This window comes from Heterodontus francisci, chromosome 6, assembly GCF_036365525.1.
Source record: "Heterodontus francisci isolate sHetFra1 chromosome 6, sHetFra1.hap1, whole genome shotgun sequence".
In the NCBI taxonomy this organism is placed as follows: Eukaryota; Metazoa; Chordata; class Chondrichthyes; order Heterodontiformes; family Heterodontidae; genus Heterodontus; species Heterodontus francisci.
The window spans coordinates 94,950,880-94,969,042 of NC_090376.1; the positions used below are offsets into that span (position 1 = coordinate 94,950,880).

Consider the following 18,163-nt stretch of genomic DNA (forward strand, 5'->3'; position numbering starts at 1 on the left):
ATTTCCTGAACTCAGGGTTTTAAGGGATGGTCACCTTACTCTGGTTGCCCTTTCTGTACCACTGGTTGTACAGGAACATAGGAATAGGAGTCGGCCATTTAGTCAATCAAGCTTGTTCTGCCATTCAATGAGATCATGGCTGATCAATGACCTAACTCCACATCCCATTTTATGTTTGGAGGGAGAGTATACCATGTTACAGGCACATAAATATCATTTGAGTCTTTCCCCATGTGAGGTCATGCATGCCATTGTGATTAGAGGTGAAGTTGCTTGTTTTGTTAAATGAAGTGTCCTTGAAGGCTAATAGAAGCTCTTGAGGCAGATAAAGAGAATTGAGAGACTGGTTTAGAGTGTTTGGAAAGGTCCCCCTCTACGGAAATGATTTACCCTGACATCTAGGTGCTGACAGAAAAGTAGTATATGAAGTAAGAAGGTGAGAGAAGCAGTATGAGTGATAGAAATGAGAGGATGCTTATTGGCATCAGTGCTTTGACTTACTTTGGTCACCCTTGTAAGGTTACTGAACTTCTTCTGCAGAGTGTATTATACTTGGGATGAATAAGGCTGCATTGACTGCTTTTGCCATCTCACTTCAGAAAGCTTGCACCACCATCTTACGTGCCTTCCCGTTCTCAATGAAGAAAGCCACGTGGGCCATGTAGCGGCCTACTGCATTGCCTGACTCTGTGAATCAATCTACGTTTGCATAGTGCTGCTTCACAATCGAATTTTTCCCCCCTCATCTTTCGATGAGGCATTTTACAGCCTTTCAGACTCAACATTGAATTCGACAATATCAGATCATAATCACTGCTCTCATTTTTTGGACATCGGCTCTTGGTAATGATCTGCTATTGCCATTTACAACTTCTCTAGACTCATTTCTGTACTTGTCCCATTAACACCCTTTTGCCTTGCATCATCGCCCTTTTGCCATTTAATCACTCCTGCCTTCCACCCTATCACAGACCTTTCCTTTCGTTCTTCCTCCCCTCCACCACCCTTTTCCCTGCTTCTGTATTAGTTACATTTCAAACTTTTTCCATCTTTGATGAAGGGTAATTGACCAGAAACATTCGGCCCAATTTTAACACTGTGCAAGCGAATGGTTTTGAGCAAGTTAAAAGCTCGCCCATTAACTCCTGTTTTTCTCTCTCCACTCTGCTCTCTGACCTGCTCAGCATTTCCAACATTTTCTTTTTTTATTACCTCTGCAACTAATTGCTGTTTGAGGTGTAATTTTATATAATTCACAGTGTGGCATGTAGCCAGGCAGACTCCTGATCACATGTCAAAGGTAGTGACTTTGATTGACAGCTGTTTCAGAGTCTGTTGAAAAGAAGGCAGGATCCCTGACTGGCTTGAGATCTCTGTAATTGACAGTTAGGTACACAGATGCTTCATCTCGCATACTTACAGTAATAGTTCTCAGTCTGAAGGAAGCGGTAAGTGTGAGAAGTTTGCAAACAATCCTGGGTCCCAAACCCATCCCTGGAGGGAAACAGTCACTCTTTGGGATTTTCATAGAGGCAACTCCTTAATTGGCATGGAGACAGGTTTCCTGACCAATTAAGGGCGGCAGGAAGGCTCTCGAAGCTGTAGAGCCAATCAGAGGCCTTCCACCTTGAGAGCAGCAGCAGCCTGTAATGCATGGTAAGTAACTGAGAGGGTTCTTCAACATGGAAGTGCCCTCTGATCAACTTCTTTTAAAGTTTAAATGAAAAACAGGTACAATAGTCAGGCCACCACTGTGGGAGGGTGGCGGGGGGCGATGGTACGGAATCCCACTACAGTGTGGCCTTTGGCTGCACCTGCACCCAGGCAGGCAGGCAGGGTCTCTAGGCCTGCCTGGAGCACTGATCCCCTGACCTACCACTGGGTGCTCACCTCTAGGCAGTTAAGCAGCCCCCCCATCCGTTTGGTAAACTGGAAGCCAACTGGAAAATTCCAGTCGGCCTCCTTTAACTGCACTTCTCAAGACTCTTAATGAGCCTAATTGGCTACCTACCTTGTGGAGCTGGGTAGCCCTGCTGGCTCGAACCTGCGTCAGCAAAAAATGGCCAGTGCTGGGAACAGAGTCGGGAAACCAACACGACGACCAGCACCGGTATTTTCGTGCCCCTTCTGCCTCCATTCCCGCCCTTAGCAGGGCATGAAAATCCAGCCCTCTGCCTGTGTTTTAAAAGCTGGATCTATCTTAGCCAAGAATAGTTAAGCTAGTTAGTCATCTTCTGTTTTAGGGCCCATATTTTGAAAGAAAGCAAGCTACATCTTTATTGTTTTACATATCCAGGCATATAGGGAGATTGTAGCTCATTGTGTGAAACTATGTACTGCTTATTCATCTATCATTGTAAATCAGTTGTTGGTTCAAAGCCCGTGTCTAAATTTAGTAAGAGTACTTATCCAATTCAACATCATCTGGAATTCACATAGTACCATTAATACATGTAGAAGCTCCTGAAGAGGACACCTTGGAGGAGGACATCCCTCCTGAGGAAGCACTGTCATGTGCTCCCAAGCACTAGCTTTGGCAGGATAAATTATGAGTTAATGGGGTCCATGGCTGCTGAAACACAGCACAAGTGAGCAGGAGCAGATATTAGTGTCAGCGATTGGCCAGGGGATGACTTAGTAGAGGGCAATGTCCTCTCCTTGTTCCATTGAATGGGACAGAGATGCAGATTTCCAGGGTCCAGCTACGAAAAGAAAAATGCTTGATTATTTGATAGATTGGAAAGCCTCCCAAAGACTTTGGGCATTATGTCTGAAAGGGCCACTTCCAGCATGTGTGGAATTTTGTTGCATGGCATTTCCATACTGCAATGCACTGTGGAGCATGTCATGACCTTCAGGTACACTTCAGTCAGGCCCCCATAGCTGAAATATATTTCACCAGACTTTGTAGCTCTGATGGAAACTCAGACAGCTTCCATCCAGACCCTGTTTTTCAACATTTGTTCCACCTTGCATGAACTGGTGGACTACAGGAACAGGGGCTTTCAAAGTGTCACTCATCTCCTGCAGGGAGATGATGAACTGTATTACAATGGGAGTGTTGTGGCACTATGGGAAGGGCAACTATTGTCCATTCAGATGGTGGCATATCTGTTACCTCGCCAGCCTCTCAAGCAATACCCACCATGGTGTCTGAAAGCAATTGGGCCAAGATAGTCCTGGTGGCAACCAAGGATCCAGTCTACAACAATGCCTTCATGGGCTTGACCTCCCAGTGGTCACCGATCATGAGCATCTCAAGGGTCCCAACATAATCCAGAGCAGTCAGCTCTGCTGAAGCCTCTGGGGAGCATCTCGTAGAAGTAACAGAGTAAGTAAACCTTCTTTTAAAAAGGATGCTATTGCTGACTCTTGGGTGGTTAATAATTTGATGCAAATGACTGTGATTTTGTGCAAGTTACAACTTTCATCACATTCGGCACTTTGGCCTGCTATTTGCAGAGCGCCTTATGAGTCTTCATTGTCAAAAAAGCATGTATGTAGAAGTTGGCAGAATGTTACATAATATAAGATTAAGGGAGTGGTGACTGAGATTACCTGTACTATGACTGCAAAGTGGATTGTTTACAATGTTCTTGGGACAGACCAAGCTGTTCACTTGAACCACTGAGAGATTAGTACCTCCCTTCCATCTTTAGCCACAAGGTGTTGTGGTTGTCCTCCTTCCTCTGATTTTCCCTGGCTTTCACCCACCTGTTCGTTATCAGATGAAGACTCTTCCCGCGAATCCACCTCCTCCATATGCAATCGTCTCTGGACTAGGATATTGAGCAGGACACAGTAGGCCACTATTTGAAGGAGATTTTTGGTAGAGCATATTGCAGGAATCCCCCAAATCAATCAAGGTACCCGAACCACTGCTTTAGCAGCCCAATTATAAGTTCAATGATCGTCCTTGAGCTTCCATGGCTCTCTTTATACCTGCTTTGACTTGGCGTGGTGAACGAGTGAAAGGGTATCATGAGGCAAGCTAGAAAGGCCTTTCCCCCAGGGAGTCAACCTCAAGCATTCCCAGTGGGTTGGAAAAGTGGAAGGATGTTTGACAGCCACAAGGTGAAAGCATCGTGGTAGCTGCCTGGGAACTGGGCACAGACTTGTCTGATATGTTTGTTGTGATTACATACAAGCTGCAGCCTTCTGGCTGCTCCTAAGGTGCCTTGATGACAACATGAGTGTGGTCAAAAGCGTCCTGCGCTCGGGGGAAGCCAACTATTGCTCTGACTCCAAGGCTCTGTCATTTTGACTCTTCCCATTAATGGGAAATAAAATGTATTGGTTCTCCCTGGCAAATAGAGCATTGGTCATCGCCTTGATGCTCTTATGGACTATCAATTGTGAGATGTGTGAGATATCCCCAGTAGCAACCTGGAACAATCCTGATGCAAAAAAATTCAGAGCAGTTGTCATCTTAAGAGCCTCTGGACTAGCATGGCATGGCTCCCTGGTGAGGTAGGCAGCAGGTCTTCATGCAGAAGGCAGCAAAGGTCAGAAACAACCTGCCTCAAGAAACACAGCCTCCTCAGGCACTGCTCCTCAGATATTTCAAAAAAAGCCTGTACACTCTGTGGGTGGGTAAAGTCTTCTGTGAGCAGACCCCTCACCTGCTATTTTCACAGAGATCCAACTAAAGTGCCTCCTACATGTTGAGGGCGTTGCTGCTGCTGTTGTTGCAGCAGCTCTTCTTCTTCCTCCTCTTCAACCAGGTGCAGAGCAGCACCCATCAGAAGGTTTCACTGCTAGTAACGGAACTAACTGAAGGGAAATATCACAAATAAGCAACCTCCAAAGTCCTAACTCACTCTGACTCCAACAAAATCAGTAACGCACAATGCCACTGATCTGAGTACCTGCAGCTCTTGAACTCGTTAAATCCTGCAGCTTGTTAATTCTGAACCAATTCACCTAGTGGGCCAGGCAGATGGGCAGGACCTGCATTTTTTTCAGGTCAAAATCACATTGGAATCCTCCTTGCAATATGGGATCCTGATCTGCATTAGATTTATGAGGCTTTCACCTGTTTATAGAAGGAAACTCCAGCCTCCTGAAAAGTCCACTTGTCGCTGGGTGGAAATAGAGTGCCATTGTGATGGTAAGTAGATTAACCCGATTTTAACCCCTCACACACTCCATGTCAATTGGAGTGAGTTAAAATTCCAACTCCCTTCTCGCACTCACCCACCCCCACAGAATGAAAAAGGAGGAAATTAGACCTGTCAATTAAAATCTCATCAAGTGCAATTTACTGGGCTGAATTGTAGGGACTCAGGGATTGACAGACTATAAAGATTGGGGACAAGAAAAGTGAGAAAAACAAAGGCAATAAAAGAAAAAAATTAACAACAGAGAAAAATAAAAGAGAACTTTAGAAAGAGCCAGAGTAATCGCAGATGAGAACGAAAGGAAACACAAACAGCAGACTTGTTTAAAATGATGAGTTAGTCCCTGAGCGTTTTTAAGGTCAAATAAACAGACAAATTATAGTCTTTTTTCAGAGGCTAAACAAAAGATAACTATTTCTTTTTACATGATTCCCGAAATGGTCACAACCTCACTCACACACACATTCACAAGAATATACAGATAGAGAGAAAAGGGTAGGATGTAGTTCAAAGTGAGGTCAGTGTTTGAGGTTTACGGTAAACCTGTTGAATCTTCTTGGAAGGACAGTCTCTCTTAAAAATGCAGGCCTGGGCGGTTTTAGTCTTGAACTTGTTGAGGTGTTGTAGATTTCTGGTGGTTAAGACTTCAGACTGGTCACTTTCAGTTCTCTGCTGCATCAAGTTGATGTGTAGAATTAGCAGCAGGGCCCCTTCCTTTCTTGGCTGGATTTCTTTCCCAGTCCCTGGCTGGACTGCTTTCTGAAGGTGTTGACTGGATCCCACCCCTCTCTCTCGCCAGAGGACTACTTTTAAGGTCAAAATCCATCACGAGATTTTAGTTGACACATGGCCATCGCTCCTGGTGTGACCACACAACGGACCAGGATGTGGAATCCATGGATATCTATTGCTGTCTGGATGAGTACCATTCTGTCAGGGTGTGGCTGCTTCACACCTTCTTTGTCTCAGAAGAAACCCATTCAATCCAGGAATGTCTTTTGATGGTTTCAGGATGTTGGTAGTTTTTTTTTATCTATCATGGAATGTGGACATCGCTAGCAAGACCAGCATTTGTTGCCCCTTGACAAAAGAGTCAAATGGCCTTGCTAGGCCATTTCAGAGGGCATTTAAGAGTCAACCACATTGCTGTGGGTCTGGAGTCACATGTAAGCCAGACCAGGTAAGGACAGATTTCCTTCCTTAAAGGACATTAGTGAACCAGATGGGTTTTTACAACAATCAACAATGGTTTCATGGTATCCATTAGACTAACTTTTAATTCCAGATTTTTATTAATTGAATTCAAATTTCACCATCTGCCATGGTGGGATTTGAACCCATGTCCCCAGAGCATTAGCCTAGGCCTCTAGATTACTAGATCCAGTGACATTACCACTATGCCACTGCCTCCCACACACCTTCTTGGTCTAGAATGTATCCTTTTGTCTTTTTGAAACAGTGAGACAATTTTTGAATACACAGACTAATGCTTTGCAGCACGTTGTCCACTTTTTTAAAGGAAAAGTCAATGTCAAAGAATCCACATTGAATAAAGTTTGTATGTTAAAATAGGAATATGATATGTCTTTACTGCGCATAACAATACCCACTCAGGGCTGTGCTACTAAGTTGTTTCTGACCAGGTCAGGCAGTGAAAGCAGTGATTGAGCATGCTGATCATTTGTTCAATCGCATTTCTTGTGGTGACATGGCTCTCGGTAAGGGCCAGCTCTGCAGCTGTGCCTAGCTTCCGAAAGGAGTTATGAGCCATGTTCAGAGCAGATAGCCCTTGTTTCCCAGTAGTCAGCCTATAACTTGATGACCTAACTGGAATAAAGGAAGCACAGAACACTGATGCAGGATGGATGAGCCGTGACTGCTGCCAGCAAACTGGGCACAGACCTGCATAATTTACTGCATGTGCCTGCAAACCAGCTGTATGTTGAGACAGTGGAATTTCATTTTATTGATAAAGATGCTAGGCTTGTGATGTCAAGCATGTGGGTGCAATCCATGGCACCTTGTACCCTGGGGAAGTCTGCCATATGGATGAAGCCTAGTGCCCTCTCATCCTAACTTGCTTCATTGGGAAAAGGATGTAGATGTTTCTCTTGGTATAGAAACTCTTGGTGACCTCCCAAATATGACAGTGGATAGCAGACTGTGATATATTATTGATGTCACCTGCTGCAGCCTGGAAGGAGCCTGTGGCATAAAAACTAAGGGCCATGGTGACTTTGACAGCCACAGGCAGTGCTGTCCATGAGATGGAGTGAGGTTCAAATTGCAGGTGACATAGCTTGGTGACGGCCTCCTTTGTTAAACAAACCACCTAATACATTGCTCCTCAATGAAACTGAGGTAAGAGAAGTGTTCCTCAGATATTCACTGTGCATATAGTCTCCTGTGTAGTACACGCCTCCTCTTCTGTCTTTTGGCAGCTGCTTCTGCTCTGTGTTGGCTTCCTTGCTGCTCTTCCTCCTCCTCCACCACTGAAGGCAGCCCTACTAAACCAACCATGACTGCAGTAAAATTGTTTATAAGGCAATTAACAATGCTGCAATACCAGAAAAATCTTCTTCTCAACAGACAAACACATTTTGTGGGGTCAGAAAACACACCAAAAAATGCCCAGAAGTTAACCAGCAGCCCAAAATGACAAACCACCAACTAACCTACAAGAAATGCATGATCAATTTAAATAGCACTGGTAAGTACGAGTTACTGGGCCTGCTTATCAAGTGGCAAGTCAGGTGCTGGGGCATACCTGTATCGTAAAGGGTCCTCCAAGAAGTGCAGCATCCAAATTTGAATATATTATTCATCATACTTCCAGTAGAGGTTCATAATACAACATGGAACCAAGCAGAATACAGAAAGTACAGAGGAGATCTAAAAAATAGATAAGAGAGACAAAGAGAAAATATGTGAATAGATTATTTATTTAGAGATACAGCACTGAAACAGGCCCTTCGGCCCACTGAGTCTGTGCTGACCAACAACCACCCATTTATACTAACCCTACAGTAATCCCATATTCCCTATCACCTACCTACACTAGGGGCAATTTATAACAGCCAATTTACCTATCACCTGCAAGTCTTTGGACGTGGGAGGAAACCGGAGCACCCGGAGAAAACCCGCAGACACAGGGAGAACTTGCAAACTAGGGAGAACTTGCAAACTCCGCACAGGCAGTACCCAGAATCGAACCCGGGTCCCTGGAGCTGTGAGGCTGCGGTGCTAACCACTGCGCCACTGTGCCGCCCCTATTAGTGGCTAACATAAAAGGAAACCCAAAAAAGCTTTTATTAACACATCAATAGTAAAAGGATGGTAAAGGAATGGTGGGATGGGTTAGGAACCAGAAAGGAGATCTTCTTGTGGAGGCAGAGAACATGGTTATGGTACTAAATGAGAACTTTGTATCTCTCTTCATTAGAGAAGAGGAAGCTGCCAATATAGCAGTAAAGGAGGAGGTAGTGGCAATACTGGATAGGATAAAAACAGATAAGCAAAGGGTACTTAAAGGCTGGCAGTCCCCAAAGTGGAAAAGTCACCTGGTATGGATGGAATACATCCTAGGTTACAGAGAGAAGTTAGGGTGGAAATTGCAGAGGTTCTGGCCACCATCTTCCAATCCTCCTTGGATGTGGGTGTGGTGCCAGAGGACTGGAAGACTGCAAATGTTACACCGCTGTTGAAAAAAGGGGAGGGGATAAACAGGGCAACTTGGGCCAGTCAGCCTAATATTGGTGGTGGGGAAACTTTTAGACAATAATCTGGGGAAAAAATTAATTGACATCTGGAAAAGTATGTGTTAATAAATGAAAATCAGCATGGATTTGTTAATGGCAAATCATGTTTGATTAACTTGATCAAGTTTTTTAATGAAGTAATGGAGAAGATTAATGAGAGTAGTGTGGTTGATGTTGTGTACATTGGCTTTCAAAAAGTGTTTGCCAAAGTACCACATAAGAGACTTGTTAGCAAAATTAAGGCTCATGGGATTAAAGGGGCATTGGCAACATGGATACAAAACTGGCTAAGAGACAAAAAGCAGAGAGTAGTGATGAACGGTAGTTTTTCAGACTGGAGGGAAGGATACAGTGGTATTTCCCAGGGGTTGGTATTAGAACCACTGCTGTTTTTGATATATATTAATTACCTAGACTTCAGTACACAGGATATCATTTCAAAGTTGGCAGGTGATACAAAAATTGGAAATGTGGTAAACGATAAGGAGTAACAAATTTCAGGAGGGCAAAGACTGGTAAAATGGGCAAATGCATCGCAGATGAATTTTAACACAGAGGAGTATGGTGGGATAGATTTTGGTAGGAAGATTGAGGAGAGGCAATATGAAATAAATGTTGCAATTTTATAGGGGGTGCAAATTTTTGAAGATAGCAAGGGAAGTTGAGATGGCTTAAAAAAGCATATGTGATCATTGGCTTTATTAATAGAGGAATAGAATCCAAAAGGAAAGAAGTTATACTAAATGCTTCTAAAACAGTGACTATATCTCAGCTGGAGTATTGTGCTGACTTCTGAGCATCACACTTTAGGAAGGATGCCAATGCCTTGGAGAGGGTGAAGGGGTATGGTAGCATTGTGGTTACATTACTGGACTAGTAATCCAGAGTCCTGTACTAATGATCCAGAGACATGAGTTCAAATTCCACCACAGCAGCTGAGAATTGAAATTCAGTTAATTAAATAAATTTGGATTGACATAAAAACCCATTCACTAATGTCCTTTATGGAAGGAAATCTGCTATCCTTACCTGGTCTGGTCCAGATGAGACTCCAGACCCACAGCAATGTGGTCGATGGTTAACTGCCCTCTGAAATGGCCTAGCAAGCCATTCAGTTGTTAGGGATGGTCAATAAATGCTGGCCTTGCCAATGATGCCCACATCCTGTGAATGACTAAAGAAAAAGAGATTTACTAGAATGGTTCATGGGATGAGGCCCTTCAATTATGTGAAGAGACTGGAGAATCTAGGGTTATTCTCTTTAGAGCACAGAAGTTTAAGAGGGGATCTGATGTGTTCAAAATCATGAATGGTTTTAAAATAAATAAATAAGGAGAAACTGTGCCAGAAGGATCAGTAACAAAGACTGCAAGTGTTTGGCAAAAGTAGCAAAGGTGACATGAGGAAGCACTGTTTTTACACAGCAAGCTGTTGTGATCTGGAACGCAATGTCTGAAATGGTGGTGGAAGCAGATTCAATAGTAAAATATGAAGGGAAAAATGTACCTATTCCTCTGGGAAAAAGAGCAGACCAGTAAGATTAAAAGGATAGTTCTTCAGAAGAGCTGGCACAGGCACATTGGGCCAAATGAACTTCTTCTGTGCTATGTCATTGTATGATTCTATCATTTAAATAGTTCTGAAATGCATTTTTGATGCCTGCTCCAAAATAGTGCAGCACGCTTCCTTGCCTGCCATATCGGAGGCTTCGGCACCCATTTGGCACCTAAAGCGCAGCGACTTCAAATTTCTAGGGTCTTATAACGCTTTCTTGCTCATTGAGAGACTGGCACTTTTAACTTGTGAAACAATTTGTAGTTTTGTTACAGGGATCATTTGAAACCTGCTTTTTCTGTGTGTCAGTTTCTAACTTAGCAAAATCAAAGCAAAATACTGCAGATGCTGGAAATCTGAAATAAAAACAGAAAGTGCTGGAAATACTTCGGTCCGGCAGCATCTGTGCAGAGAAAAACAGAGTTAACATTTCAGGTCTGTGATGAAGGGTCACAGAAACGTTAACTCTGCTTCTCTCTCCACAGATGCTGCCAGACTTGCTGAGTATTTCCAGCACTTTCTGTTTTTTATAACAACGATACTGTGGTATTTAATTTGTTTTTTCAGGATAAGTTATAAATTATGATATTTCTACTGATTTTGTTCTATATTAAAGAAGGCTGATAAACACATCTATTTAATAAAGGTGTGCTTTCCATATCTATTGCTCGCTGGAGCAATGGGAAAAAAGCGCAGATGAAGTAGCACGATCTCACTATTACCAATATAATCTGGTACTGTTTACCGAAAACTAAAATTTACTAATGAACATCGTCTCGCACCCAAAATAAATTAAAGCCACCTTCTAAAATAGATTTGGCGTATATGTGAAACATAGAACATTTGTAATAAAATGATATTTTAGAACATTCCCCATGGACGATTTTTTTTCCAAGATTATTGCATTATACTCACCAGTAAGTTCGAATAGAACATTCACAGAAACGTCAGTGAGTGATGTGTATGTGTGTGGTCCGGGGGGTCGGGCTGGATAAAAATATCTGCTGAGTAACCTTGTAGGGCACATTGCATAGCTCCAGCAAATAATCGCCATTATCATATTTAGCTTCCAGAATAATTCTTCTCGACAGTTTAGCTAATAGCGTTTCGAAGTAAATGAAAGTGTTATCGGAATGCCACCACACTAGTTGACTTGATAACTGCTCGCACACAGAGGTGACCCTTATAATTTTTGATTTGCAAGTTTTACACTCGCGAATTGAGGATTAATTTAGAATTATAATAGCTCAGCCCCTTGCTGTTCGGAAAATTTCGAAAACAAAGTTCACATGCACTGCGGACTATGTTGCTTGATAAAATGATTGTGTTCAATGAATTGAGATTGAAGTATTTGCATTACAATTCGGTGAAGGGTGGATAATTTCAGCTAATAAGCAATGTCATGAAAAATTCCCTTCCCCCAACCTCAAATACAATTACATACTTTGGGGTAGACTACACAGGAAAAGGATAACACTCCATAGTATCTGTTTACATGTTTTAAAACTTTCAAGAACTCTGAACTTTTTTGAGATAAAGTATATTAACATTATTTCAGTTTTCATAAATGTTGCCTTTAACATTTTATGATAATTTCTATCATTTAATGGAAAGTTGATGTATTCTATTTCTGCAGCACGTTTAACGGGAATTCAGTGCGGTCTTGTGTCGAGCCGCTGAGTCAAATAAATGGTTCAGAAAGCGGAGACAGATCGCCAAGATGTCATCGACCTTCTGCTGGACAGCCAACCACAATTAGTTTAAGCCGTTTCACGATATTGTAAAAATAACAAGAGTTCTATTCTCATTTTAGGAGTAACGTTTTCACTTATTCTATTCTATATCTCTGGATTATTCCTCAACAATGAACTTTTCATTGCCTTTTCATTTTTCAACGCGCGTTTACTGGACAGGATTTTGGGGAGGAAATCTAGCGCATCTATTTTTCATTTTCGTTTCACATCCTTTGCATGAATGTGTTGAAATAATGCAATTTCCTTTTTCTGATTGTGCAGCTGATTCAATTGGTGCAATGTGCTTTGCTTACTAAGGGTGTTAGGGTCAAGGCGTTTTCTGCTTTGTCATGTTTGAATAATGCACAATATAAATCGTCATATCTTATCTAACCCGTTTGAAATTGATAATCGCTCCTTATAATGTGGAAACCGCCAACACAAATAACAACCGATGCTGGAGAGTCCTGAGGAAATGTTTCCCCCACACTTTCAGGATCGCCTTGGCGAGATGGAAGCGGTTCACATCACCCATTACCACACCGGGGGAGAGAGACAGCGCCAGCCACTGAAACGATCCAGAATGAACAATATTAACGGCGCCAGAGGCGTTTCGAGGTCGAGGCGATAGCGAATAAAAGTTAAAAACTACCCTGCCCTCCCCCTCCCCCAAACTGTGAATGGACTCCACCCCAGGGGACGTCAGTGGTCACGTGAGCAATCAAAGTTGGAGCTCGAGCACCAAGTTTTCAACTAGCTGCAAACTTTACTTGTGTTGTGATTTATTTTTTAGAGTTTTTTTCTCTCTTGCTATAAAATTGTTGCAGTCGGAGTTTCGCGGCGGTATTAATGTCGAGTTGAAAAACTGCCGCCAATCTGAACGTGGCTTGATTTATGTGAGTTTAAAAAAAAAATCTCGTTGTAATATTTTTTTTTTGGGGGGGGGGGGAATAGGAAAGTTTGTAGATGGATTCGAATCAACAGCAACAACCGCAGCCGGCGTCGGCGCTGCCTCGGGCTGGCCACCAGATCGTGCATGTTCGGGGGGACTCGGAGACCGATCTGGAGGCGCTCTTCAACGCCGTCATGAACCCCAAGAACTCGAACGTGCCACAATCGGTGCCGATGCGGCTCCGCAAACTGCCCGACTCGTTCTTCAAACAGCCCGAGCCCAAGAGCCACTCCCGCCAGGCCAGCACCGACGGGGGCAACGCGCAGCCGTCTCCGCCGCTCCAACCTCAGCATGTCCGGGCTCACTCTTCGCCTGCCTCCCTGCTCAGTGCCGCCGCCGCTTCTTCATCCACCTCATCGACGGGCTCGGGCGGAGCTGGGGTCACTCAGGGAACTGGGGCTGGCATTGGCGCAGCCACCGCTCCCGGCTCCTCTTCTCACCTCCGACAGTCTTCATACGAGTTTCCTGACGATGTGCCTCTGCCGCCCGGCTGGGAAATGGCCAAAACCCCTTCGGGTCAGAGATACTACTTAAAGTAAGTGACTTCATACGCTACTGGAAGTTAGTATTTTTAGTTCATATGTTTACCTAATTTCGAGCCCAACGTGTACTCACCGCATGGATGGTGTTGGGAGGGTTTTTTTTGCGATTTAATTCCCAGTAGTACATCAGATCGGGTTACAATGTTGGGGTAATTCGTAATTTTTAAGAGACTCAAAGTTCTGTGGTATAAGTTTAGGCAGCATTTTCTTTAAACTCAACCCCGAAATATTTGCATGGATGAGTGGATAGAAATATTTGTGTAAAGTGAACTTACGGTCCCAATGTATAAATGGAAAAACTGCACGTCAATTCCTATAAGGGGTGATGTGTCGAAGTGATGGAATTTAATTTAAATGGTAGCTAGCTGGTGAACCTGACATGAGCTTGAGATCTTTTAAACTGCAGCATCACTGACCCTCATGTCCGAATGCAAAGAATGTGCTAGTTCTGTTGTACTTTGGTTTCAAGAATCTTTAAGGGCGAAAACCAGCGACATCGTTTGAAGGTTTACTGCAGAAACTCCAGAAAACTTCTGCGGAGCTTGCAGTGTGCAAAGTTCACGCACGCGTTCTACAGCTCGGTTGTATTTCGTGGTCAAGGTGGGCAGTCCTTAAAACAACGGAAGCGATCTCAAAATGGCTCAAATGTTGGGCATTTAGCCTTCAGAAAAGTTCTGTAACTTAATTAAACAAACCCATACGTGAGCTGTTAATCCATTTGGCTGCTGAAATATTTGGTTCGTTTTCGTTCCAGTAAATTGTGTAGATTGATTGCCCAAGTTGTTCGGTGCAGACATAATCACTTTTGTATTTGGCGACACCCTTTCGCCAACTGACCGCAGAAACATAGCTCAAAACTTTTTGGAGTTTGGTTGCTCTCCATCGAATTTGTAGCCCACTCACTCCCTAGACCTCCGTCCAAGGAATCCTGTAAGTGTTACCAAATGTTGCATTTGAATATTTTGAAAATAATGTAGCCAAAGGAGGCTCATCTTTTTACCCAGGTACTGTTGTTGATTGCGTGCGACATGTGCAGTTAAGGTTTTGAACTAATTCATGTAATAAAGGCAGTGTAATCTGAGTTTCAATAGTGAGAGCGCCTTCTGTCTTTATTTGTGCAGCTTTCTAAATGGTTCCCGTTTGATGCGACTTGGAGGAACCTGAAATTTACAGAGAGTTTCTCTTCTCCCCCCGGCGTGGCCAGTCAGCGAGCCGTATCCATTTCAGAGTGTCCGATTACACCAGGAACAATAGCACTCTGTAGGAGCCAGAGGCTGCAAAAGTCCACATGTCTGGCAGAAGTCATCTGCATGGGTCCGGCGTTTGTTCCGTTGCAGACAGCTAGTCAATTATTGAAAGAACGGCATGCTGACGAGGATGTTTCTTTAAGCAAAAGAGTAACGTGGGAAGAGCGAACAAAACTTACTTGTAAATTTTCTGCACTTTTTAATCTTCCCGCGTCACAAGAAGGGTGTGGGGGGAGGAGGTCAAGAGACCAGCAGAATCCGGGCCACAGTTGATGGGCAGGCTATTCGGCTTGTTCCACTTTAAGTAATGAATATTTACGTTTCAGATGGCCATCCAAAATGACATTTTCAATTGTTACTGTAACTTAGTCGCTTAGACTTTTAAATTGAATCTTCAGTGCGACAGACGTCATAGTCAGGGTTGACGTAAACACTTGTAAAGTATTATATGTTTGCAGACTTAGCTCCACATATTTCGTGTTTTTAGAAGTGTGTTCATTTTGAACTATTAAACTGTATTTTGTTCATCGTGCTTGCGAGCAGATTGACTGCAACCCTCAATCACATCTTTTTATTCGTTCGGATACAATAACATCTTAAACCAACTTTCACAGTCTGTACATAAACCGCCCGATGAGTCTACAAATCCATTTAATCGAATCAACTGCAGTCTTGGCGATTGCCATAACTTTTGTGATAAATTTTTATTGAATAAACGAAGCAGTTGTTACATTAATATATCAATTAATATAAGATGGTAGTCATTTTCTACAGTTTTTTTATTTGCTGAGAATGTCTTTTATATGGGCATGATGAACTCGCCCGAGTCGGTCATTCAGTTTGACTTTTTTAGCTGTTGATTCAGATAGTTGCTGTTAGTTACAGATCTTGCTTAGATCTCCAGTGCGCTCTCCATTGTAATGCTACTTTGAATTTAAAAAAAAATCCATGTCACAGAACCAGATCAATTCGTTAAGAAACTTAAACGTGAGTATTATCAGACATCCAAGAATTCTAACTGTTACTTGTTTCCCCGACATCTATGGGAATTCAGCCTTCTGAAGACGGCTCTATCCCAAGATAAATGCATGATCTCCTGTGTTCCTGTTTTGTTCAGTAATGTTTCTGGAACTTCAGTAACATTTTGTTCTAGATTTCTTTCCAGAAACCTGTCCCTGACCTTTTTCAAGTCTTATATGAACGTTAGCCAGGGTTTACTTGTCAAAATTGTGGGTATTTTTTTGAGAGGGAGGAGTCGTTGGGCGACTTGCTCTTCGCTGTTTTGTTGGCCGCAGAACCTCACAGGGTGCTTCTCTTAAATTGTTAAACAACTTCCTCTTTATAGTTCAGCCCTATGACTTCCTGGATGGGTTTTGTGGTTGACTGGTGACACCTGATGACATTGTTGGGTGCTGGTTTCCTACAGTTGCTGGTTACTCATTAGTTACTCCTATGAAGGGGCTTCAGGTCGGGGAGCGGCCAAACCACGCAGTGCGAGCCCTGGAAGTCAGGTAGGATAGCAGCAGAAACTGCCTGAACATTGCCATCCAGAATCTCGCCATTTCCATCTCTTAAATGCAAATTCCTTCCAAACCTGTGCGATTTTGAACCTAGAGGTTGATCAGCGGGAAATTTTAAACACAAACAACTCGGAATCGTGTCCAAGTGATTCAAATGTTTTTACTAAACTGCTGTTTTTACTAAACTGTTAGAAATTTATCTCATAACCCAACCCAGCTGCAGGTACGTTGTTTGGTCCATGTTGAAATCTCATTGGGTTTACCGATACCAACAGAATCATGTCTTATTAAGACATGAGTTTTATTAAAACATAAATGCATTGTAAGCACATGTTTACTGTAAAATTTTCTGTCAGGACTATTTGAGACCCTATCGCCAAAGTGAGTTAAACAGTTGGGAACAACATAGTGTTACAATCTGGAATGAGTTGCAAGAGTCTGTCATAAGATTATTAAGAGAGAAAAGCAATGGCCATTTCCGAGTAGATCTTTTTGCAGCCAGCATTAATTTTTCGTTTTATGGTAATTTTGCAATCCTTCCCAATTTTGACCACTGCAATGCAAAATAAGTAGCCCAGCAATTTACGAATTAAGTAAAATAAGTGGAAGTAAATGGTTTTAGTGTAGGAATTTAAAATGTTGACTAGTGGTTATAGCATGTCTCAAAGGTTAAGATTTGGGGTGGGGGGGAGGGAAGCAACTCCATCATGCCAGTGGAATGCTTGCAGCACTAAATCCAGATTCTTCAAGGTTCCCCATTTAGTGCATGGTTGGAAAAAAAAGTAAGGTGTGTTTTCACTGCAACCTTTAGTCACTGCAGAGTAGATTTCATTTCACACCGATGGTCAATTTGCAGTATAAATCTGCTGTCCAGAAATGGCCCAAGTCTGGAAGCATACACGACGTCCTGGAGGATGCAGTCCAGCATCATGTTCATTTGAGTGCAGCTCCACTGAATGAGATTTAAAAAGTGTTTAATAGATCCTTAGGATCTCGTGAGTTTTTTTATCACCCTGGAGTTTATTTTACATGTTTAGACTGGTGTCTACACTTTCTAAATGTGCGTTTTAACTGCTGGGTGAGTAGGAATACATGGCAGAGCTCTTTGGGCATGACAATTGGATTTTCCGCATAGCTGGAACCAACATAATATTTAGACATATAAACAGAAAATTCTGGAAATACTCCGGTCTGGCAGCATCGGTGCAGAGAGAAACAGTTATGTTTCAGGTCGATGACCCTTCATCAGAAGCTTCAGATAATCTTAGTAAAGAAATTTACTGCAATGTTTCTTTAAGTTGACAATTTTATGAACTTACTGTTGAAGTCTGCACAACAGTAGAATATCAGCAGATATGAATCCTAAAGTGGTTGAGTGCAACATGAACAACACTAAGAAATAAAAGGAAAATAGTTAACTAGGATGTTTCCTGGTATGAGGAAATACAAATGTAAAAGGTTTTTTTTTGTTAGGACAATGCTGCTTATGGGATTATACATTCTTTAAAATTATGAAAATGTGATACAAGGTAAATAGAAAGACTGCTTCCAGTGGTTGAGAGGCCATAGGTTGAGAAGAATAATTTGCATTTTTATAGCACCTTTCATGAACTCAGGATATCCCAAAGCCCTTTATAACCAATTAAGTACCTTTTGTCATGAAGTTGCTGGTGTAACATAGAGAATGCAGCAGTCAATTTGAACAGAGAAAGCTCCCTCAAACAACAATGTTAATGA

The 18,163-nt window shown here is 42.6% G+C and overlaps 1 protein-coding gene and 1 long non-coding RNA gene across 5 annotated transcripts in view; one reads left to right on the forward strand and one right to left on the reverse strand.

Annotated features, from left to right (window-relative positions):
• The window catches only part of LOC137371452 (uncharacterized), an 85,249-nt gene extending 70,244 nt beyond the window's left edge, over positions 1 to 15,005 (reverse strand). The window contains exons 1-3 of one of the 3 annotated variants that reach the window (XR_010975225.1): positions 14,076 to 15,005; positions 9,908 to 10,052; positions 7,888 to 8,012 (exon numbers count right to left, since the gene is read on the reverse strand). This is a non-coding gene — a long non-coding RNA (uncharacterized lncRNA). Of the gene's footprint in view, positions 1 to 7,887; positions 8,013 to 9,907; positions 10,053 to 11,347; positions 12,444 to 13,934 lie in introns of those variants that run through there. The other 2 variants (XR_010975224.1, XR_010975226.1) reach the window with 2 other exon arrangements.
• yap1 (Yes1 associated transcriptional regulator) overlaps positions 12,585 to 18,163 on the forward strand; it is a 194,719-nt gene continuing 189,140 nt past the window's right edge. Inside the window, exons 1-2 of one of the 2 annotated variants that reach the window (XM_068034073.1) lie at positions 12,585 to 12,878; positions 13,120 to 13,652. In XM_068034073.1, coding sequence (XP_067890174.1) covers positions 13,132 to 13,652 — 521 coding nt within the window. In that variant the 5' untranslated portion in view covers positions 12,585 to 12,878; positions 13,120 to 13,131. Of the gene's footprint in view, positions 13,653 to 18,163 lie in introns of both variants that reach the window. The other variant, XM_068034074.1, reaches the window with a different exon arrangement.